This window comes from Harmonia axyridis, chromosome 5, assembly GCF_914767665.1.
Source record: "Harmonia axyridis chromosome 5, icHarAxyr1.1, whole genome shotgun sequence".
NCBI lineage: Eukaryota > Metazoa > Arthropoda > Insecta > Coleoptera > Coccinellidae > Harmonia > Harmonia axyridis.
The window spans coordinates 34,578,831-34,602,495 of NC_059505.1; the positions used below are offsets into that span (position 1 = coordinate 34,578,831).

General features: G+C 32.5%; 5 protein-coding genes across 5 annotated transcripts in view; all 5 read left to right on the top strand.

Annotated features, from left to right (window-relative positions):
• The first annotated feature begins 1,943 nt into the window (after positions 1-1,943).
• On the top strand, positions 1,944-5,127 carry LOC123680335 (CD63 antigen-like). Its single transcript, XM_045618181.1, has 6 exons — positions 1,944-2,146; positions 2,334-2,422; positions 3,206-3,394; positions 3,462-3,632; positions 3,718-3,933; positions 4,307-5,127. The coding sequence occupies exons 2-6, from the start codon at positions 2,360-2,362 to the stop codon at positions 4,349-4,351; spliced, it is 684 nt and encodes a 227-aa protein (XP_045474137.1). The 5' UTR covers positions 1,944-2,146; positions 2,334-2,359; the 3' UTR covers positions 4,352-5,127.
• A 578-nt stretch (positions 5,128-5,705) lies between these two features.
• LOC123680331 (nucleolar GTP-binding protein 2) lies at positions 5,706-8,273 on the top strand. Its single transcript, XM_045618169.1, has 4 exons — positions 5,706-5,858; positions 6,025-6,234; positions 6,339-7,047; positions 7,110-8,273. Exons 2-4 carry the CDS (start codon positions 6,025-6,027, stop codon positions 8,171-8,173), a joined length of 1,983 nt encoding a protein of 660 aa, XP_045474125.1. The 5' UTR covers positions 5,706-5,858; the 3' UTR covers positions 8,174-8,273.
• A 330-nt stretch (positions 8,274-8,603) lies between these two features.
• LOC123680212 (ubiquitin-conjugating enzyme E2-24 kDa) lies at positions 8,604-11,524 on the top strand. Its single transcript, XM_045618002.1, has 3 exons — positions 8,604-8,784; positions 9,623-10,081; positions 10,948-11,524. The coding sequence occupies exons 2-3, from the start codon at positions 9,625-9,627 to the stop codon at positions 11,043-11,045; spliced, it is 555 nt and encodes a 184-aa protein (XP_045473958.1). The 5' UTR covers positions 8,604-8,784; positions 9,623-9,624; the 3' UTR covers positions 11,046-11,524.
• A 1,013-nt stretch (positions 11,525-12,537) lies between these two features.
• LOC123680211 (mRNA turnover protein 4 homolog) lies at positions 12,538-14,523 on the top strand. Its single transcript, XM_045618001.1, has 4 exons — positions 12,538-12,679; positions 12,923-13,167; positions 13,286-13,505; positions 14,257-14,523. The coding sequence occupies exons 1-4, from the start codon at positions 12,652-12,654 to the stop codon at positions 14,418-14,420; spliced, it is 657 nt and encodes a 218-aa protein (XP_045473957.1). The 5' UTR covers positions 12,538-12,651; the 3' UTR covers positions 14,421-14,523.
• Positions 14,524-21,073: 6,550 nt separating this feature from the next.
• The window catches only part of LOC123680267 (neuropeptide F receptor), a 113,452-nt gene continuing 110,860 nt past the window's right edge, over positions 21,074-23,665 (top strand). Inside the window, exon 1 of the mRNA XM_045618070.1 lies at positions 21,074-21,345. The gene's annotated coding sequence lies outside the window, so the exon portion shown is untranslated. The remainder of the gene's footprint in view (positions 21,346-23,665) is intronic.

The following is a 23,665-nucleotide window of genomic DNA, read 5'->3' on the forward strand; positions in this document are numbered from 1 at the left end:
TTGAAGTAAAATGATATGTAATTATCACAGAAGTGATATCTATGAAAAATTCTGTGGTAAACTAAATTTACATAGAAATCAAGATCGAGATGCCCAGAATATATTCTATGCCTCTTGATAAGAATCATCGTAAACATCGAATCGACCTCATGAATTCCCTTTTATGTCTTCTATCAACTGAAGTTGCCTCTGGGTTTTTTCCACCAAACTGCTCCTTTGCGACAAATAATTTAACAACAATGCTCCGGATATACGAAATTTCATTAGAAAGCAAAATTCAAGTCACATCAAGAATGTTCATCTCGTTAGTCGGAAACTTGATGGAGAAAATGAACGATAATGAAGTTAGTAATGTACGCCACTGTTATTTCCAATAGATAATTCTTGCAAACTGTAGATTTCATCCAGAAAATGTACATGCTAATTTTTATTTTTGTTGCTCAACTACCGTGAAAAATGGGTATTCTAATAAAGTTATATTATTTTGATTGTCATATTCAATAGATTTCCAATTTTTTTCCTCTTGATTTATGAAATACATAGTCGGAAAAAATGTTAATGGTTTGAAAATATTTTATTCAACCGATGAAATCTAATATAATAATTAATAGCATGAGATTTATTTTCTTAAGGTGACTTAATTTCGGGATACCTACCTATATATATTTTATACCGAGGTTGAAATTTCAATCACTCACTGCACTTTCTGATAACCTACTCATAACTGTAGATTGTAGATATAGTATATATATATAATATACCTATATTATATCTCGTAGTAGAAATCCTTTCGTTCAGTCAAATAGGTACAATACATATAAAATACCTATAAAATCTTCCCGTTATGAAGTCACTTTCAATACTAATTTCAGGATATTCCGTTCGGGAGTTACCGTGTTTACGGTCGGTTGTAAATTCTCAAGTTGATCGTTTCTCTAAAACTAGAATCAATTCAATAAGAATATAAAGAAAGTTCTCAACATTTAAATGTTCAAAAAACAGACGGAGTTGAGATTCCAGGTGCAGATATGAAATAATAATTTCAATCTTTGTGCGAAATTTCAACTGACCACGTTATTAGAACCATAGAAAATTCAAGAAGAATATTGAAAATAAACATGCAATATTTCCGTGACAACAAATCTGATCGGGTTGAGATTCTGCGTGAAATTATGTGGTCCTCCTGGTCCATAAAAGCAGAGCTGCCGCCAGACATTTTAGCGTACCGCCAAAATAAAATATCGCCGCTCTGCTTTGCCTAATTTATACGAATTTTCTTCAAAGGAGCCTTTGTTATTCCTCTCAGGCATATTTTAAATTTGATATGAAATCGTATTTTTCAATTTAAAATCACCTCGTCAAATTTATCAAACGACGATTTGTCGATTTCTTCAAAGAACGTCCTGCATTGTTTAAAAGTACGATGCTCTATTTATGAGACTATAGTAAAGAGACAACGTGGTTCTTTAAAAGTGCAAAATGTCTTGTTTTACAAACTGACTTTGCACCCCCACAATTTGGTGCCCCGGCAAAATATCCGGTATGCCGGTCCTGGCGGCGACCCTGCATAAAAGAACAAGTCAGTGATTTTCTTGAATTTTTTTTCTTTGCTGGATCTGGCAACCGAAATAAGCACTTTCAGGATTGAAACTGGAATTTTTCAATCTAGAATCATTGTTTAAAGAAAGGATTCTTTCTTTCTATTATATTTCACCGAAGAATATTCTATTTACCCATTTGAGGAACTAATTATTTATTTATTGACACCGGTTTGGCTGGATCCTCTGAATCTAATAAGAAACCATATTACAGAAAATATCACGATTTCCTGCAGAAAAGATAAGGAATTATGGCTTTTATTTCGCTCTAATTTAGCTTTTATTGATGAAAGAATTTGATTGGCAACACTGAATTTTTCATTGGCCTTGATTTGCTTTTGCTTGAATTCGCATTTACTCCAGTGTTTTGATGTGTGAAGTACGAACAACGAAAGTTTACTTTTGACTGTCCGAACAACATTCGGTTTTAATTGTTCTGTCGCCAATCACAAAGACTTGCCAACCTGTTATCTGTATTTCAATTGAAACCCTAAACGAAGTATCGGGTGTTGATTTCTTAAAATAACTCTTGCCAGTTCTTGGATAAGGTAAGAATCTTGGATTTGATAGATTCATCTCAAAAATTATCAGTATTACCATTATTTAAGATTGTGTAATATTGTTTTTTTTAACATCTGTTGCTCGATTTGAATTGATAGATAGATTTTCCACTTTCTTTATTTTAATAGGTATTTTTAATCATTCTAATCTCTCATTGTTATTTTTATATTTCAGTATAGTGTCTCAAGAAAACAGTAAAAATGGTGTCAGCTGGAATGATGTGTGTGAAATATCTTCTATTTTGTTTTAATTTATTGTTCACAGTGAGTACCTGTAATATTCTACAACTCCTATAGATTTGAATTTAATTTGGAAAATCATTTGCTATTTGCTGAAAACACCTTCTGAGATATGATCACATTCTTAGTAATCAAGATAACAGGGCAAACAGTAAACAAATTAACTGCTGACAACTGTGACCTGTTAACTGTTATTAGCAAAGTAAATTGATAAATTAATGCTTGGACAGTCAAGATCTCAGCGGACATTTTTGAATCCTTTAATATTTCAATATAACTGAGAAACAGAAACATTGTGTGAATATATATTTGGAGAAAATAATTGATCAATTTTTCTCTTTTTAAGAGAAGAATTTAGGCAAATGATCTATATTTCAATTCAAAAAAGGACCTTAAAAATATTCATATTTATTTAAATTTTGACATTATCTATTCAGATAAGGACTTATCAAAGAAACAATATTATTTCAGTTCCAAATGTTGATAACATTCCAAGAAATTTTTCATATTGCAATTTTATTTATTCTTAACTCATGTTTCCACCCAAAACAGTGCCAACACCTTTGTAAATGATTTCAAAAAGTATAAAATAATGAACTGAACTAAACAAAAGGTCATTCTTGATGAGATTATCAGCTTGCAACATGAATAATTAATTATTCAGAAATACTATAATATTTGTTCATATACAATTTAGGTATTAACAAAAGGAGAAAGTAATACTTCGAATTCAGATTTACTCATCAATTGAAAGAAATATTCTATAAATATTCCAGTGCCAAAATTGAAATTTATTAAATTTTTCAGATTGCTGGAATAGGTATACTCACCATTGGAGTTATTTTCCATCTTGTTTATTCCAACTACTCCAACTTTGTCTATCCCAGTTTTCAAATAGCACCTCTTGTTCTCATAGCAGTAGGTGTTATTATTTTCATTGTTGCTTTCTTAGGATGCTGTGGAGCAGCAAAAGAAAGTCAGTGTATGATTTCAACCGTAAGTATTCATAATATTCACTTGATACTGATTTTTTTATTCTAATTATTCTCTTGTTTTTTTGCAGTTTGCGATTCTTTTAATTGTTATCTTTGTGCTTGAAATTGCTGCTGGAATTATTGGATACATTCACAGAAATGAAGTGGAGGTCATGTTAGAAGATAAACTGAATTCAACCATTTCTGATTATTATATAAATGAAGATATAAAACGTACCTGGGATGTAGCACAACACGAGGTAAATATGGGATATATTTAAAACAATCATTATTTGATGTTGGTTATTCAGTTTAACAAGGAATATGTTTCCCTTATGATTATAGGGAGAATGTTGTGGCATCAACGGTCCAACCGACTGGCAGAGTGTAACTAAAAATGACTCGTTGCCTCATACTTGTTGTCCTAATACAGCTGATGATGGATCTTGCACAATGAAAACTGAACATTATAATGCCTCTTGTTTTGATAAACTCAAGGAACTATTTTTGAAAAATGCAACTATCATCGAATCTGTAGGACTTGGAATTTCTTTATTACAGGTGGGTAATTTTTTTCTTATAGGCTATTTGACAGAAAAAAACAGAATTGTAATTGCCTCATATGTTATCCTTATCGTTCCATGCTGAATCCAACTCAATCGTTGAAAATAGTGTTCCTATATAAACAAAATTTTAAATATTTTTCACAACATTCTACAATGATATTTTTTGATCTTAAAAGTTGCATGCTATTTCCACATTCTTTTATCTACTTTGAAAATGTAAAGATAGTTCATGTTAAGAATATGTATTGACAATATGTCTACTGAAAAGGACAATTTTTTTATACTGTTGAATGGCCTATTCTTATAAATTGATTAACTATGCTTCCTTCTTCAACATATGTAATCTTTAATTGTATTGAAATTTCCAGGTTTTCGGAATCGTATTTGCCTGCTGTTTGAGACGCGCTATATGACACGAATATGAAACTGTTTAAGATGTTTACTTTTTTTTTATTTGCACTGAATAATGACTTGAATATCAATGAACCAAAAAATCCACAATCAAATATTCATGCTCATCAAATCTTCAGGCCAAATTTAGTCTATAAGTTTTATTGAATTTGTTTTTGTTTTTATTGTTTGTTTTTATATCGTTTTTGACTTTCTATTTACACATTTTGAGTATTAATTTATTAGTATCTAAGAATTCACAATGTGCAACTCTTTCACAGATAATAATTCCACTTATATTATTCCCAAATATATTAAAGTAACTGTTTCCTGTACAAGTATAATCTACGTTTGTTAGAATAAAATATATATTGTTCATCAAAAATATTTATATATCAATACAGGGTGTTGAAAATTACACATGTACCTACGTAAATTGTTGACTGAAAAGCTTTCCATGAAATAGATGAGGAATCGTTACGGAATTCTTTCCAACAGGAAAGATATGGATTTGTCCAGACCAGTAGCTCTAATGGGAGCGTTATTTAAGAAATGTGATTTTTGGGATTACCAAAATTTTTCGTGTGGAAACGGTATGGCGACTATAACATCCTGTATGTACAAAAATTTCATAGGGAACCGTGAAACTGTCTTGAATTTTTATGGACTGATAGTTTAAGTAGACAAACCTTTTTCAAAATGAGATTGTCATGTGATTCATATATCCTAAATGTCTGTAGAAAACAATTTTGTATAAAACTTGTCAATAATTTGTTTTCAAAATAAAAATTATAATATATTTTGTATTATTTCAATGATTTCCTAATTCCTGCAACTTTTTGCTTTCAAGATGTTTTATTTGTTTGCATATAAAAGGCATTAGAGATTTTTGTCATAAATAGAACGAGCAATTCGAAAATTATTTATAGCTTGAAATATCTCAGTGGCGTACCATTTTTTTTGCCAGAATAAAGTGATCATTTAATGTATGATAAATATATCTTAATTAATAACATGTCTCTAAATACCTCTTGAAACCCAACAAGTTTCATTTTAAAAACTGAACTGGTTTCGGAGAAATAAATATTTAGTATTTAAGAAAAATTCCATCACCCTGTATCTCGGAATACGAAGCAAAATTATATAGAAAACTAATTATTTTTTCAAACAGAATCATCTCCTGAAGTTTGTCGAGCTTATTCACGAACATCCTGTATAATTTAACCGCTTTGAACAGAATAATCTCTAATATTTTGTAAAATTCCAATAATAAATTCTATACGTTATCATTGGTTGATAAGTAGATGCACGCCACTGAATAATTTTTATAGATGGCCACTAATAAACATTGCTCTGATTACTATTCTATGTTATAACCAAAAATATTTTAATTATATTCTGTGTCATAACCTCTTCAATTGTCAAACAGTGTGTTCAATTTTTCTTATATAAAACTGTTAGTTTTATATTCATATTCAATTTAGCAGTCTTTGAATATTCAATTTCTAGTTTCCAAAATACAAATAAAATGTAAGTCCTTTCTGAAATATTTATCTATTTGTTTACATTTCATTCGTAAGACAATTTCATACTCTACAAATAACCATATTCATGCCCATAGCAACTTTTGTTTAATGTGAAATAATTAACTTGTAATTTTCTGACAATGCGATTAATGAATTCATTTTTTCTATAGATGGTCAAAGTAAGATCTACTACGGGTCCCCCCCGAAAACAGGGATTCAACCGATCAGGACACTCCATGAATCCTGAAAGGTCCACAGAAGGATTGAAAGGTGTTGGTAAAGTTCGTACAAAAGGAACAATCAAAAGGCTCCAGATGTATCGTAATTTCAAAGCTAAACGAGATAAAACTGGTAAAATTTTGACACCTGCCCCTTTTCAGGTGAGTTATTGTTTGAATTAACTAAAGCCTTGTATCTGTGGATTCAATTGTACTTGATATTTTTAAAAAATGCATGAAAGTAATGAACGAATATGTCCCTTTAGGGTTGGCTTAATTCAGGATCTATTGCAAGAGTTGAACCTAATCAAAAATGGTTCGGAAACAGCAGAATAATATCTCAGAATGCTCTGCAGAAATTTCAAACTGAAATGGGAGAAGTAATGAAAAATCCTTATAAAGTAATAATGAAGCCTACCAATTTGCCTGTTACACTCTTAAATGAAGTTGCTAAAAATGCTAGAACGCATTTGTTAGATACCGAACCATTTGAATATGTTTTTGGGCCAAAGAAACAGAGAAAACGACCAAAATTATCTGTTACTAGTGTTGAAGAATTGGTTGAGCTTGCAGATAAAAAACTATCTGAATATAAAAATGAAAAAGACACTAATATCAAGATAGATACTGGTGGAGTTAAGGATTTGCCTAGAGATTGGGTTATGGCCGCAGGACAATCAAGAAGAATTTGGAATGAGCTCCATAAAGTTGTGGACAGTTCAGATGTTTTGTTGCAAGTATTAGATGCTAGGGATCCCTTAGGAACAAGATCTTCTTACTTGGAGAAATATTTGAAAACCGAAAAACCCCACAAACATCTTATTTTCATATTGAATAAGGTCGACTTGGTACCTGTATGGGTGACACAAAGATGGGTTGCAATTTTGAGTGCCGAGTATCCCACAGTAGCCTTTCATGCTAGTATAACACATCCATTTGGTAAAGGCTCTTTGATTAATTTACTGAGGCAATTTGGTAAGTTACACTTCCCCATATCATCAATCAAAAAAATTTCAAAATTTTCATTTTTTTTTCAGCAAAATTACACATTGATAAGAAACAAATATCTGTAGGATTCATTGGTTATCCTAATGTGGGAAAATCTTCAATTATAAACACATTGAGGAAGAAGAAAGTATGTAAAGTAGCCCCTATAGCTGGTGAAACTAAAGTGTGGCAATACATAACTCTAATGAGACGGATATATCTTATTGATTGCCCTGGGGTTGTGTATCCCTCAGCAGAAACTGACTCTGAAAAAGTCTTAAAGGGTGTGGTAAGAGTAGAGTTAATCAATAATCCAGAAGATTATATTGAGGAAGTTTTGAAAAGGGTGAAAAAAGAGTATATACAAAAAACTTACAAAATCAATGAGTGGCCCGATCACATCAATTTCTTGGAACAACTGGCTCAAAAAACAGGTAAATTGTTGAAAAAAGGAGAACCAGACATTACAACTTCTGCAAAAATGATGTTGAATGATTGGCAAAGGGGTAAGCTTCCGTTTTATGTATCACCTCCTGGTTTCGAAGAACCCCTTCCAAATAACAAAGATGACAGTAACATTGGTGTTGCACAAGATTTTAGGCAGATCAAGGTGAACTTGGAATACGAAGGAGATGATGTTAAAGAGTTGGCACCAATGGAACTAGATGCCGATAGTTCTCAAATTGATACTTCTTCAGTAGCTGATCTTAGTGATTGTAATGATAGTATAGAATCTGAAGATGAAGATGTCAATAGTACGGTGGAATCTGAACAAATCGATACATCAGCATTAGATGAATCTAAATGTTCTGACGAAGATAACAAAATGTATGAGTCTGATTCCGATTTCAGTAACCCCTACTCAGATATGGAGGATGAACCAGAGAAAGTCGTTACCCAAAGCGGATCATTTTGTGTTGATGATTTTTCTGATAAAAAAAGAAAAAGAACTAATCATAAAGAAGAAGATCAAGTGGAACCAAAAAAGAAGACAAGTAAACAAAAGAGAGCAATTGAAAGAGCTAATAAAAGAAAGAAGATTGGAAGCAACTTTTATGAGGTTACAAATGTTAAGAACAGAAACAAAAATAAGAAAAAAATTACAAAGAAGTGAATTTCTTCCAGGGTTGGACTTATTTAATTATTTGAATAATTCTTTCATTCAATGTTGTAAATATTTTTTGTGTATGAATAAATGTTCACCTAAAAAATTATTCTTTTTTATTTACTTGTTCCTGAGGAATATCTTGAGTTGTGGGTAGACTTGTAGTCAAATTTTAACATTTTAACGGAATTTAAGCTATAGAAATGTTTTCTACTACTTTTTTAGTTCCTTCAAATATTCTGAATGATAAAAGAGCGTCCTGAATTGAATAAAAAAATTTCAAAAACAATTGTAATAAAATAATCAATTTCTCACATTGTAGTTTTTGCATTTCGAAAGAAACAAGTAGGTATTTTTTGTTTTTGGGATTGCATAAATCGGAAACTATAGTTCAAAAGTAAACTCTATGACTGTGACAATTATATTGACAGCTGTCGAAAGATCAGAAACATTTATTATCCGTGGGTTGTGGTTTAGTGTTAACTAGTTTGTTGGTCTTCATTTTCTAACAAGAAAGTTGATCAAAACCTTACCGGCTATTGTTAATACGAAATGAGAAACTATTAATAGTTAATTCCTGGTAGTGTTTGTTTATTCTGTATCACGAATACAAGATATTAGTAAGTAATCAATCTCCTTGTTCTCATGTTTCATGCTTCATTGTGATTTCGAATACATAACATTTGAGAGATGATAATCAAAAATTGAATTATATTACTTTTAAACTGTGGGATATAAGCTTTTTATGAAAATATTTTGAATTGTGGGACCATTCTTTACATATTCTTTCGATGCTTAAAATATCGGGTAGCAAGTCAAAATGGCCGTCTAGGCATATTTTTCTTTTCATTGGATTATACAGTTGCTAATTTTCAATACAAGGTTTATCCAGAAGCCAATTTCCAACTCTCATCTGAAATAATAATTGCATCATTGCGACAAATTTTGAGGTTTTTGTTTGTATCAATAGATTTGAGTTATTTAGGTCCAATTTTGGATAATGTGGGCTGTTGGATTGATTATTTCTACTTGCAAACTAGTTATTATTTTTAGGAATAAATTTTGAATAACGTCGTATCGACATTTCTATTTACTCAATAATTTTGAGTGAGTAATTATGCTGTAATTTTTTTAAGATTGGGATTTGTTTTGATTAAGATGAAAGATAGATGCTTGAATTGATATTGTGGAATTTTGTCAAAGTTAGGAGTATTGAATGCAATTGTTTGAGTTTCAGATTGAATCAGTTCATAGAGTAACACCAAATGATTATCTACCTTTAGAAATTGAGATTGATTTGCTCTTGGTTTGTTGCTTTTATTGACATAAAATCCTGAATTATTTTTTCACCATCATTAAAATTGATACAAACCTTTAATGAATATCTTATTCATGCTGAAATCTTCAGTTGTGAAGAGTAAGAATTAAGGGAACAGTAACAAATTTGATTATTTTTAGAAATGGCTTCAGCTGGATCAAGTGGATCAGGCAGAGGTCGAGGCCAAGCTGTAGGCGATCAAAAAGAGTCTAAAGAAACTAAACCCAACCCTAAAATGTCAAAAGCTTTGGGCACATCAGCAAGAAGGATCCAAAAAGAACTGGCAGAGATCACATTGGATCCACCTCCAAACTGCAGTGCAGGACCAAAAGGAGAAAATTTTTATGAATGGGTTTCAACAATTCTAGGACCTCCTGGTTCGGTTTATGAAGGAGGAGTTTTCTTCCTTGACATTCATTTCTCTCCAGAGTATCCTTTCAAGCCCCCAAAGGTTACTTTCAGGACAAGGATTTACCATTGTAACATCAATAGCCAAGGAGTGATATGTTTAGATATTTTGAAAGATAATTGGTCTCCTGCTTTAACTATTTCTAAGGTGCTGCTATCTATATGTTCCCTACTTACAGACTGCAATCCAGGTGAGAACTTGTTCTTCATTTCTATTGATAGTGATAAAATTTTTCCCACATATGAAATAAAATTACATCGTTTACAATAACTTCTAGAAAGATATCCTCAATTGAATTCAAAGTTGGTTTTGATAATAAGAATATAATGAAATATTAATATATCAATGAGAAACAATAAAAGGAATTATTGTATCTTGGCTCAAAATTACAGATAATAGTGCAAAATGATAGCTCCCTGAGTAGATGAGCTTATGAATACTTCTTCACTACAATTATCAAAAATAAAAACAATTTAAATGAAATAACTAAATTAACAAAAATTTCTGTTATGCAAGATAATTCACAATACAATAAGTACTCAAATCGCATTCATGTTGAATGACTAATATCTATATCAACTCCGACGATTGTGCATAGGACTGATAAGAAATGAATGGCTGTTTTGAAGAAATGATAAATTCCATTAATTTGATTTAATAAATCAATCTTCTGACGTGAGAAGAAATAGCTTATCACGTCATTTCACGTAATTGTTCATTGTAATTATCCTATTATACTGTAACTTGAAGCTATTATAAGCATTCAAATTTTGTTGATTGTAGTGTAGAAGACTATCTGAAAATGGTTCTAACTTTTTTCAATTCCATCTGATTTCAATGAAACAAAGCCTAAACGTTGCTCCAAACTAATCTTAATGTAAATGTTGAAACCACAATAAAATCCGGGAAGTAGTTTTGAAGATGAGCGTGTACAGGCAGACAAACAAGCTAAACTCATGTTTTTATGTATATAATTTTCACAAAATTCTGTATTGAAAGTATTGTCGAACTGCTCCTGTTTCTCTTGAATTTTGTTTGAGCAATTTTTGTTTTCAGCTGACCCGTTGGTTGGAAGTATAGCTACCCAATATCTACAGAATCGTGAAGAACATGATCGCATTGCAAGATTGTGGACAAAACGATATGCTACATGATTGGGCAATTTTTCTAATTTCTTCGATGTCGCTACCCTTCGCCATTTTGGCAAAGTATGGTATAATCACCTCCTATCATTTATTTTGTATTAGTCTACAAGGTTCATGTACTAATGGTAAATAGCATACTTAAATGTGATTTAACTACTGGATATTGACGATTCGTATCATCAAGAATCTTGTATCTTCATGGTCCTTTTGGTGAAACATTTATTTGAACTTTGTGTAATCCCCCATTATATTCAATAGAGTGGAACAATTAAATTTGAACTATCTTAAATGTGTTTGTGATTTCTGTTTGTAGACTTGACAATTTCGTTTCAGTTTTGTAATGGAAATGAACCAGTTTGAACTTACGCAATGGAAATTCATGTGACCCATATTTGATGTTTTTACAATGACAAATTATATTTTTTGTCATTTTTTTTTCAGATTTCTAAGTTGACTGCTAGATATTTAAAATTAAACTTTATTTTATACATTTTTTCATTTCTCCAACCTATTTCCACTGAACTTCATTGTGAAATGTCTAGATTATTTTCTTCTATTTATATAGGACCATTAAGAGTAGACTTTAGCCCTGAATTATTTATTTTTAGTGAATCAGAATATTTGGATATTTTTTTCGAATTGTAAGAAAAAGAATTGTGTTTTTTTTTTTTTAATGGAAAATATTGTATTATTTTTATTATATTTTAATGGCAGCTTTGCAAAATTTGTGATACTCTTATGTTTTTTTTTTCATCCAACTTTGCAATTTCACTGGACTTTTCTATACCTGTATAACCAAAAATTCCTTCGAGATACAAATATCCCACATCAATTACAATAGAATGAAGTTATCTTTCATTGAAAACGCCAATTTTCATATAAATTACAAAACTTTTAAACCTTGGTGTAGTGCTTTTTTCTGTTGGAATGTTAGGAGACTTCAAAAGATATTTTTCGATTTCATGAAAGCAAATGAAAATATTTCTTTCACAAGAAATAAGTCATTAGATGCTGAATAGAAACACCTTCTATCACCTCATTCTGTACATCTAACTGTTTTAGTGTTTTTACCAGGTAAGTTGATATTTTATGGAACATACAAGAAAGAAGGAACAAATCATTTATAATTTTAAGATAAATAGAAATAACAGATTTTTATAGTATCTATGATTATTACTCTTTAAATGTTCTTGCTTAGTGCAGATGCTTGAGAACCAAAATGAAAATATTTCAGTTTTCTGAAATGAGAAATTCCTGTTAAATTTCTTTGATTCTTTTAAATTTTTCTATCTCCATTCCAAATCTGCTTGCGATGTGGTGGTCCTCTTAAATATCTTGTTTGCTAGCATAGCATTTCAGGTTTATTATTTTCATTTATTTTTTTTACGAAAAAATAATATAAAAACAGTTCCACCACAGAATAGACTAGTACTTCTTTTTTGTTTAATGTTGAGGAAGGACAAAGTATCAAAGAGTAATATTAATCTGTGGAGGTTACATTATTTCTGTGACTTAACTAACATAACCAAAGATTTACAGCATCTCCATTTTCACGTGTGTTCGTTCTCAAATTATTTCTATAAGTATTTGAATAGTGTTAAAGTGAGTTTACAAAATGCCTAAATCAAAGAGAGATAAGAAGAGTAAGTTACATATCAAAATTATTTTGGTTTTAAGGTTTGATTTCTTAAATTTGATTTTGTTGAGATAGATCTAAAGCCTCTGCGATTAATGTTTATGATAAAAAAATAGATCCAAATCAATTTTTGTTCAATTTTAGTCATTCTCAAATTTAATAACAAAATGTAAATGACATCAACATAGTTAAGAAATGTAAACTCTTCAATACATTTGTTTAATACCGGCTTTTTATATTCAACTTGCAGTATCCCTTACCAAGACTGCCAAAAAAGGGGTGGCTCTAAAACAGAGAATTATTGAAGACATAAGAAGTTGCGTTGATGAATTCGACAATATTTATGTGTTCTCTTTTAATAACATAAGAAATAACACATTCAAAGAAATAAGAAACACTTGGAAACCTAGCAGATTCTTCTTTGGAAAGAACAGAGTAATTGGAGTTGGATTAGGTAGAACAGTGGAAGAAGAAGTCCAAGATGGCTTACATAAGGTAATTCTTGATTTCACTCTCGTTATAAATATTTTAACCTTACTTACAATCTTTCGATTGTGATTCCTTTATATAATGAAGCGATGTTAAAAATTAACCCTTGAATATTATTTTTTAGGTATCTGAATGTTTGAAAGGAGAGAGGGCACTTCTATTCACTAATAAGACTGAAGAAGAAGTTATTGCATATTTTGAGAGCCAGAATTTTGAGGAATTTGCCAGATCTGGTAATGTAGCACAGAGAACCGTTTCATTGGAAGAAGGGCCTTTGGAAAATTTTTCCCATGCCATGGAACCTTATCTAAGGAAACTTGGTCTGCCCACCAAATTAGACAAAGGTAACTAATGCTAATAATGGATTTTAGTGAATTATTTACACACTTTTGAGCGCTCATTATCGGAATAGACAGCTGTATCATTTAGCCATTATGTAATTTTTTAATGATCGGTTCAATAATGAGCAAAATTGGAATAGGGGTTCCGTAATAATAGACATTTGAAATTTTTTTTGTTAATTTTAAAACTGCAAATTTGCATTGAGATGTAGAATGATGAAATGAAGCCTCTTGTGAAGTTTCATAATAATTGCATTTAATAGAACCATAGCAAATTCATGAAGATAATATAATAAAATTACCCAATATTTCAATGACCACAGGTTTTGTGTAAAAATGTAAGATAATCACATAAGAATAAAAGAAAACTCAGAAAGATTAGTGGAAAAGATATACCTAGTATTTTTGTGATTACCTATCCGATCGGGTTGCCATTTTGCGTGTATATATAAATAACCATATTAAGCATCGTGCAAATTTCGTATTGATAGTCATGAGTATTGAAAAAAAAAAATATTTCAGTTACAACAGTTCTAACTGGGTTGAAATTTTGCGTGTGTTTAACAATTTCAAGTCTGTTGCAAAATTTTGTGCAGATATCATTGGAATTACATAAAATTGAAGGATTTCAAAACAAAAATTTGGAAAGCGCTGAGGTAAAGTCTGGAGCTTCTCTCATTCTTGTTTCACAATTTATGGATTCTTATGTTATTGTAAATCATTCAACAAATTCTAATTTTGTGTTAATTTTCAGGGATCGTAACCATGATTAAACCATATGAAGTATGCACTGAAGGTAGCATATTAACACCAGAACAAGCTAAAATATTGGAGCTACTTGATATTAGAATGGCTGCTTTTGAAATGAAATTGAAATGCTCATGGAACAAAAACACTGGGTTCAAAAAATATTTATAAATAACACTATTTAAGAACGAAAAGAAAATATGAATGAGTGAATGTGAATTGTTTTATAAATTAATTTGTATTTTGTATATAATATATGAAATCCATTTGTTAATTGGGTTTTTTTTTAAGAAATCATAGTTGTTTTTCTATACCTAATGTAAAATTGAGGAGACATGTATTAGAACTGCGTTCTCGAAATTAGAAACTGCACACGGTTGAATATTTTCAAATATTGCTTTGTTTTTGAACAATACTTGAAAACTTCATCCACAGCCACTTGTTGGAAAAATATCATCTATATCCACCAAGCCGAATATATCCGGAAATATTGCTCTCATTATGTTGGGGTAGCAAGAATTGCAATCAATATTCGGACTGATATACCCTTTACAATGCCTTGTACGTTTACGTAGGCTAATAAACGACCTACGTGAATATCGTAGGTGTAATAATAGCAGTACAGATTCAAAAATAACCTCATTTGTGAATCTATTCAATTTATATTCACCTGTCTAATGATTCCCCATAATTCTGAAGGGTTAAGCCTTTCAACAAGGTTTAGTTTGCCCTCCCTAAACATTTTTTCGCAAGACTTTGGATTTGAGGAGTTCGCCGAATATCGAAAATTGACAGAACAGAATGAGGTTATGTTTTGTAATCATAGAGTAGGCGCGAACAAAAACGGTCTCTTTTCTTACCATAAACGGCTAATATCGGGATTTTATGACGAACACTTCTTTAACTTTAAAATTGGTTCATGAAACATTTTATTTGTAAAAGAGACTTCACGGCAGACGAGACTTTACTTTCGATTAGGAAACTACCCTAATGTGATTATACAAAAATGATTTTTCAGGTATATATTTCATTATGTAGGGAAAGCCTTCATTTCTCTTATGCCTAGGATGTTTATCCTAATCTTATGTCAGATATTGCCAAAAATGTTAATCTTATCAGCACTGAGTGCGAAACAATACAAGGTGTTTCAGAAGGAAGTCCTTATGTTGAGAAGCGAAAAAATAAGTGGTCAGCAAAAAAATTTTTATGGATAATGAAAATGCACTATTCGAAAATTTATTTCTTGAAAATAATGTCGTTCAAATATCTAGGTAGGTATCCTTCCGTTTACGACACTCATTTAATCTGAAACTTGAATTCTGAGCAGATCATATGAGCGATAAATATTGATGAGATTTTTTCAGCTGCAGTAATTTATTTTGAACTCTTTAAGAGAATTCAGTATTTTCACGTGGTCTTCATTCAGGGGCGGTTCCAGGCGATGTTTGAGGGGGGGGACATAAAAAGTCACGGCTCATATAGGTTAGCAAAAAAGGGGAAATTTTTGTTGGTACCTATACCTACCTACTAGGTTAAGTGTTTATTTATAGAAAGATGGATTCTAGTAAATCATATCATATTCATTTTTCCAAAATTTTTGTAGAACAAAAACAAGTTAAAAAAAATTCACATATTTCATAAATATATGTAAATTTATTTCATGAGAAAACTAAGGCGCATGAAAGTATAAGGTGTAGTAAAAATAAATCCATTGTTTTGCATGAAGAACAAGGCTTCAATTACCATAGTTAGATTAGAATGAACCAATTTAGGTCAAATATGCGCTGTTCCCTGCCAATCTCACCAAACACACTGCAAAACCTTTCTGACCGTGTCCGATGGCTCAGGCTCACCGCGTTTCGACCACGACCGTTTTTGCTTGACGTTGTCGTAAATGATCCACTTTTCATCACCAGTTACCAAGCGTTTCAAAAATGGGGCGATTTTGTTGCGATTCTGCAGTGATTCGCAGTGGAAATTCGGTCAATGCGGTTTTTTGCTTTAACTCGTGTGGTACCCATACATCTAGCATCTTCTTGAGATCAGTCTTATGCAAACGGTGTATTGTGCACTCTCAATCTCTTGAGCAATCGAAACAGGACTCGACAATGTCCATGATTTTATTGATATTTACGATAATTGGCCTTCCAGTGCGTGGTGCATCTTTGACATCGAAACTACCGGAACGGAATCGACGAAACCGAAATTGCACCTGATTTACTATACGCTCTATTAGTGATGACGTCACACATCGCCATTTTAGTTCTCCTATCAGTGTTCGGAATCCAAACAAACAAATTGTCATTCAAATTAGTATGTTTTCGTTGAAGAAATACGCTCTATTAGTGATGACGTCACACACCGCCATTTTAGTTCTCCTATCAGTGTTCTGAACCCAAACAAACAAATTGTCATTCAAATTAGTACGCTGTTGAAGAAATTGGCTTATTTTGATGAATAAGATTATTTAAGGAACCATTTTACTATTAATTGATTGACAGAAGGCACGAAATCAATGCCAGTAAGTTCGAACTTGAAGTTCAACTAATAAACACGACTTTTTACAAAATCTGGGGAATGATACAGGATTCAAACTTACTGGTATTAACCTCGTTTCTTCTGTCTATCAAGTAATAGTGAAATCGTTCCTCAAATACTCTTATTTATGAAAATAAGCCAATTCCTCCAACGACACTGTACTAATTTGAATGACAATTTATTTGTTTGGATTCTGAACACTGATAGGAGAACCAAAAATGGCGGTGTGTGACGTCACACTAATAGAGCATATTACAGTATCAGGCCTATAAACACTATTTAGATTTCGATGATTTCTTCGATTTCAAGATATGCACCAAATAAATGATGACGAATGGGGTATTTCGAAATCAGAAATTCATGGAGATATATGGTATAAAAATTGGGCATTCTTATTTAAAAAACACAGGATATCGCATCGTATTTCACCACTTTCGGATAAGCCTGTAGATTCAAAAATAATTTAAGCTTATGCGCTGAGTACTATTCACTCTCCCTGTATAACTGAGTGGCAAAATGTACCCATATACATCCTATCCAGACAAACAAAATTGAAAAGTATGAGAGGAACTCCCTTCTGAATAAATACTTAATACGAAATAATGGGAAAACTTATTATCTCCATGGAACAGAAGCCTCAAAATATTGTTTTCATATAAAGTGAGTCACGATAACATCTTTATAAAACAAAATTTCCGAGAAAGACGTGGAAGTTTACCCTGTTAAATTTCATTTTCCTCATGTTTAGCTGGAAGCAGAGTGATGAGAATTGGACAGTCTTCAGTTTGTTGCATGTTTAAAATTTTTACCTTTTTTTCCATTGGCGTAGCAGAAGGATATTTTTAAGATTAAGGTATTAATTTCGGTGATTAATTCTTAAGGAATATTGAATATGATTTTGCTACTCTAGGAATTTTGTATGTATCTAATATTTCTGACATTTTCCTTCACTTTATCAAAAATAGATTCAGATTGGGTTTCACAATTATGTATTTGCTCCAAAATATTCTTTTTATAGATTCGATACAATCGATTGTCTTTGTTCACAGGGGCTGAGCTGAAGAAATTTTGAGACACGTAACTGTCCGCAATTGGCGTATGGAATGATAGAGCGTTCAAAAGCTTCTGACTTCACGTTAGTGCTTTCTTCATATTAAGATTTTTTGTAGACAACTACTCAATTTTCACCTTTTTCATCAAAAAATCTATAAGATTTGGAATAAATATTGAAATAGCTACCTATTGGATATTCTCGTTCTCGCTTATAGGAAATATACTGACAAATGGCAATGTTGCCTATCATGTTTTGAGAAGAAAGTTGGGTTATACCTGCTGCATAAGAATATATTTGCCACCTGATCAGATGTTAATTTATCTGGGAGTTTACCGACCACTTTAACCTATTCAACAACTGTGAAATATTAGGTGTACAACTTTGCTTCCGCAGTTTTGCAATAGATGGCTGTAGTGGTAAGTGGTAGTCGAAATAAATAGATCGTAGATGTCATACAATAAGCTTCGGTATTTGTAAACATAACGCCATCGAAATATTAGTCGATTTGTGTCTGCATCATAAAGTTATTCTCGATTAAACATGTCAGCTTACGAGCTGTCGTCATTTGCGAGAAGTTTTAATTTTCTGGTTTAATATAAAGAAATCTGCGGCTGAGGCTCATAGAATGCTCTCAAATATCTATGGTGAGGCCGCTATTAGTGAAAGAACGTGCCGAGAGTGGTTTCAACGCTTCAAAAACGGTGATTTTGTCGTCGAAGAGCAGCATGGCGCTGGAAAAGAGAAGGTTTTCGGAAATGCAGAATTGAAGGCATTACTTGATCAAGACTCGTATCAAACGCAATAGAATTGGCAGGATTATTAGGAGTAACGCGACTATTTCAAAACGCCTGAAAGTCATGGGAATAATTCAGAAAAAGGAAATTGGGTGCCATACGAGTTAAAGCTGAGATATGTTGAACGGTGTTTGTCAACTTGAGAACAAATGCTTGTAAGGCAAAGACGGAGAGAATTTTTGCATCGCATGGTGACTGGAGACGAAAAATGGGTTCATTACGATAATCCCAAGGTCATAAAATCATGGGGATATCCCGACCATGCTTCCACGGCTTCGACGGCCAAACCGAATATTCCAACGTCATGCTCAGTATTTGGTAGGACCAGCTCGGCGTAGTATATTATGAGTTGTTTAAACCGACTGAAACAATTAGAGATGATCGTTATCGAACGCAATTAATGCGTTTGAGCTGAACATTGACAGACAAACGGCCGCAATATAACGAGAGACATGATAATGTTATTTTACAGCATGACAATGCTCGACTCCATGTTGAAAAAATGGTCAAGACATACTTGGAAACGTTGAAATGGGAAGACCTAGCCCACTCGCCATATTCTCCAGACGTTGCTCCCTCGAAATATCATTTGTTTCGATCAATGGCACACGATCTTGCTGACCAGCACTTCCGGTCTTATGAAGAAGTAAAACATTGAATCGATTTGTGGATCGCTTCAAAAGATGACCACTTTTTTCAGCGTGGGATTCTTACGCTGCCCGAAAGATGGAAGAAAATAGTGGCCAGCGATGGACAATACTTCGAATTGTATAACCAGTTTTTTACAATGAAGCCTCGAATTTAGGAAAAAAAAAACGGCGGAAGCAAAGTTGTACGTCTTTGTATAATTAGATATATTAATTAGAGATATCTCTTGGATAAGTTATGAATCTAGGTGTTACAATTTTGCACCTAGATAGGGATTAGGGTTAGTTGAACAGACATTTGGGGTAGGAAATAATCAGAACGAACTGAACCTCGCCCTCTATAAATGTTAAAACAAGTGTAATCAAATTTCTTTTGAATATAGTCCTATATTATTATCATTATAGGTTGATGTGATTGATAAACTTCCGGATAATTGAACTGTTGAATTATCTGGAAGTTTACCAACTTGTTAAACACAATATTTAGAGATTTTTTGATGTATGAGTTATGGACCTAAGTGCTAAATTTTAATACCTAGATAGATTAGAGCAGTCATACTCAACCTTTTTTTACCTTGGGCCGCATAATTGCTACTGTTCATTCTTGCGGGCCGCAGTAATTTACCGACTTTTAAAACTAGCTTTAGCCCGCGCGGTTTTCGTTTATCGCGCATAATCAAAACCCTTTTTTTAAGTCGGTTATAAAGTAGCCTAAGTCCTTTCCTATGCTCTACTAGTTCCTGTCTGTGTACCAAATTTGATCAAAATCGATTCAGTGGTTTATGCGTCAAAGCGTAATAGACAGGCAGATTACGTTTTTTCGCATTTGTAATATTGGTAGGGAAGTGCGAAAATAAAAATATACAGGGTGTAAGGGAAACGCTTCCGAAAACGAAAACAGGGGATACTATTAACGATTTTAAGAAAATTGCAATAATTTTTTTTATCGCTATTTTTGTTTTGGTAAGTACCATGATTTCTAAACCCTTTTATTAGTATAATTCATGCAATAATGCTAGTAAGAGGTTTTAAAAATCATGGAACTGGGCAGAAAAAAAACTTACATAATAATATGACAATTTAACTATTATAATCAGTTAAAAAAAACGCACCCATGAATACATAGAAACAATAAGGCATTCTCGCTAAGAAGATTAGGTAATGGTAGTATCATGGTATGTATGAAGAATCCATTGTTTATAAATACTATGGTAATAATGTTCTGTGTGTACGCAATAAGGGAGAAAACAAAGGTAAATGAGTAAATATTGATACCGTTATTTTTGCGTAATTTCGAAAACTTATTTGTGATACTACTGTGAAAATTGTAATATTTGACTATGCCGTGGCTCGGGCCGCATATAAAGGGCCAAAGTGCCGCATGCGGCCCTCGGGCCGCACGTTGAGTATGGCTGGCTTAGAGTGACAGATAAACTGCCGAATAATTTAACTGTTAAATTATCTGACCACGTGTGAAACACAATTTTTGAGATATCTGTCGAATAAGTTACGAATTTAGGAGTTACATTTTATCTCATAGATATGTTGAAGTGACCAGTAAACTTCCAGATAATTCAACTCTTAAATTATCTGGAACTTGTGAAACACAATATTTAGAAGTATCTGTCGGATAACTTATGACTAGGCTATTAACAGAAAGTGGTGAAACAGGCTCTAAATCTCGCTGTATCGAATCCACACTCCCTCAAACGCATCACCCTGAGGAACACTTCGTTTTAATCATTGCCGAAACTCATTTAAAGCTCATCACGTTCGCCGTGCGGACGCCGACCGAGCCGTAACCCACACCGCTAACGAGGCGAGACGTGCGGGCTGCGCCGCGACGCGTGCCGTCGTTTAAAAGCAACAACTGTCGTCGGTCGCGTCAGTGCCGTGACCGACGCTGCGAAGGACGGGGACGTTTCACATCAGCGTAACGACGCGCGCTACTCGATACTCACGCGGAGTTTACGTGAGATTTTCCCGTTGGGTTGGTGTTTGGGGTTGTTGCGTTTTTGGGGGAATGGAGATGGGGCGTCGTAGGATTTTGGAGATGGAGAGAGGTTAGTTATTTTGTGGTTGTACAGGAGATTGATGAGACAAAAAATGAGGAACTTGGCGTTAGTTTAGGACTTAGGAAACGAGCGCTCGAGATTGTTATTTATGTGGAGGATGGGCCAAATTTGATACTTACGAACAGGGCCGGCGCTAGCGATTTTGGCGCCTGAAGCAATGAATTTTTTAGCGCCCCTGCTGAAAAAGTATCAATCAAACCGCCCCCCCCAACAAAAAACATCACCTGCTTCGATGATGTCTTGTAATCGTGCTACCAAAAAAATTTTAATTCTATTGAATAAAGAACATTGAATTATTTTGATATATAATACTGTTTTTTTTAAAGAATTTTGAATGGAACAACAGCAGAATTGAACAAATACATATACTATGTCAAAAAAAGACCTAAAAAAAACAAAAACATTAAATTTATTTAAAGGAAAGCACAAAAATATGAAACAAAATATCACATTTCATAAAAAGTAGAAACGGTAAAAAAATCATTTTACCTACAATAAATTCATAATAATAATACTTTACGTGCCTGCTTTTGGAGAAAAGTCAAATCGAATAAAACGAAATGTGTGTCTATTTACCTTATGTCTTTTTACGCTGTAGGTATCTTTGATTATCAAGGGCGTAGAAATGGGGGGTAATGGGGGTAATTACCTTATCCTTTGAAATCAACGCGTCAGTAAAAAATCGGACCCATTTGCGGTTTATGAGTTTATTATCGCTTTCAAGATGAGTATTTTATTGCACTCGTCTTAGTCCGAGGTTTATTATTTTCCTTTATCTATCCGCTTTCTCGGCTTATTTTCCATCTGTGATTTTTGCATTCGTCACCGGTATACACTTACCCATTATTTTCGGTTTTTTGTATAATTTTTGTCACAGAATTTCAATATGTAGTTATCGAAGAACTGAACTGCGTAATTCGCATCGAAAAATTGTCTGGGCTGTGTTGTACAATTTATTGTGTTTCATTCAAATTGCAATTTATTTGTGAAGACATCTGTTCTTAATTGATTATATCTACAGGGTTTTCCTAAATTGGAAGTTCAAATGAAAATGACAGATTTCTTGGATCATTTCAAGAAAAAAAGTCTTATAACATGAGTCCGCAAACGCTTTGTTTTTGAGATACAGGTGTTAAAGTTGAAGTTTTTCTCTCGTAGCATCTTTCCTTCACAAGATATTTAATGTAAATTGGCATAGATATTCCAATTCAAAATTTTCATCATGTGATATCAGAATTTTGAAATCAATTCTACAGAATGATATTTTTCCTGGAAGGGTTTCCGCTTATTTACTCTAGAACTATTTTCTTGTGAAACCGTTCTTGTTTAGAAAAATTCAAAAAGAAACTCTGTTTTAGAACTACACTTCTTGATTTGTTGTAGTTTTGTCGTATTTGCACTCGATTTCGAAAAAAAATTTCAAACATACCAATAGATCCTGATTCTCAGGAAAATCCAAATTATTATAAAGATCCAGTTAAGTAGCTGTGATGAATAAATTAATTATAAGTTTTGGTTCTTATTTACCAACTCTGTAGTGAAGATTAATAAAGATTCGATAAACTGGTTAAGCATCACAAAAAAGTAGGACTACAAGAAACACCCTGTATCTCGAAAACCAAGTCTGTGGGCTAATGTTTATGGAACATTTTATTCTTAAAATTATCCAAGGATATACTTATTTTCCTTTGTTACTCCATTCAAAATGAGCATATCACATGATGAAAAAATTGGAATATCTGTGCCAAATCAGTTGAAAATCTTGTGAAAGAAAGTGGCTCTGAAAAAAAGCTAGGAAAAAAAATTCAAATTTTAACACCCTGTACGTTCGCGAGTCCATGTTTATATGATTTTTTCCTCGATATGACCCGGGGAATAAACGTATATTGATTATCTATAAGACGCACTATCATTGCTTTAGAAAAATGTCAAAGTTCATATAATAAAAACAAACATTAGTAAATTTTTCTTCTAAAATTGAAAGAATCGATCAAGTGATTCAATCAAAATCAATCTGCACTGAAGAAACTAGTTGGAAAGCTTATAGTGTACACCCTTAAGAGGGAGCACCACTATGTGGCTTCGTTTCTTAAAAATCACCGATTGTTATGTGGTTTTCACATAATTTCTTTAAACAATAATCTACATGGGAGATGGTAAATATTTTCAATTTGCGAATGAAAAAAAAGAGTTAAAAGCTAAGAGCTAAAGTTTGACTGAAACGCGGAAAACCACGTGGTGGTAATCCCTCTTAAGATGATTACCTGTTCAAAATTCGAAAATTACAGCCAATTGGGCAAAACGATAA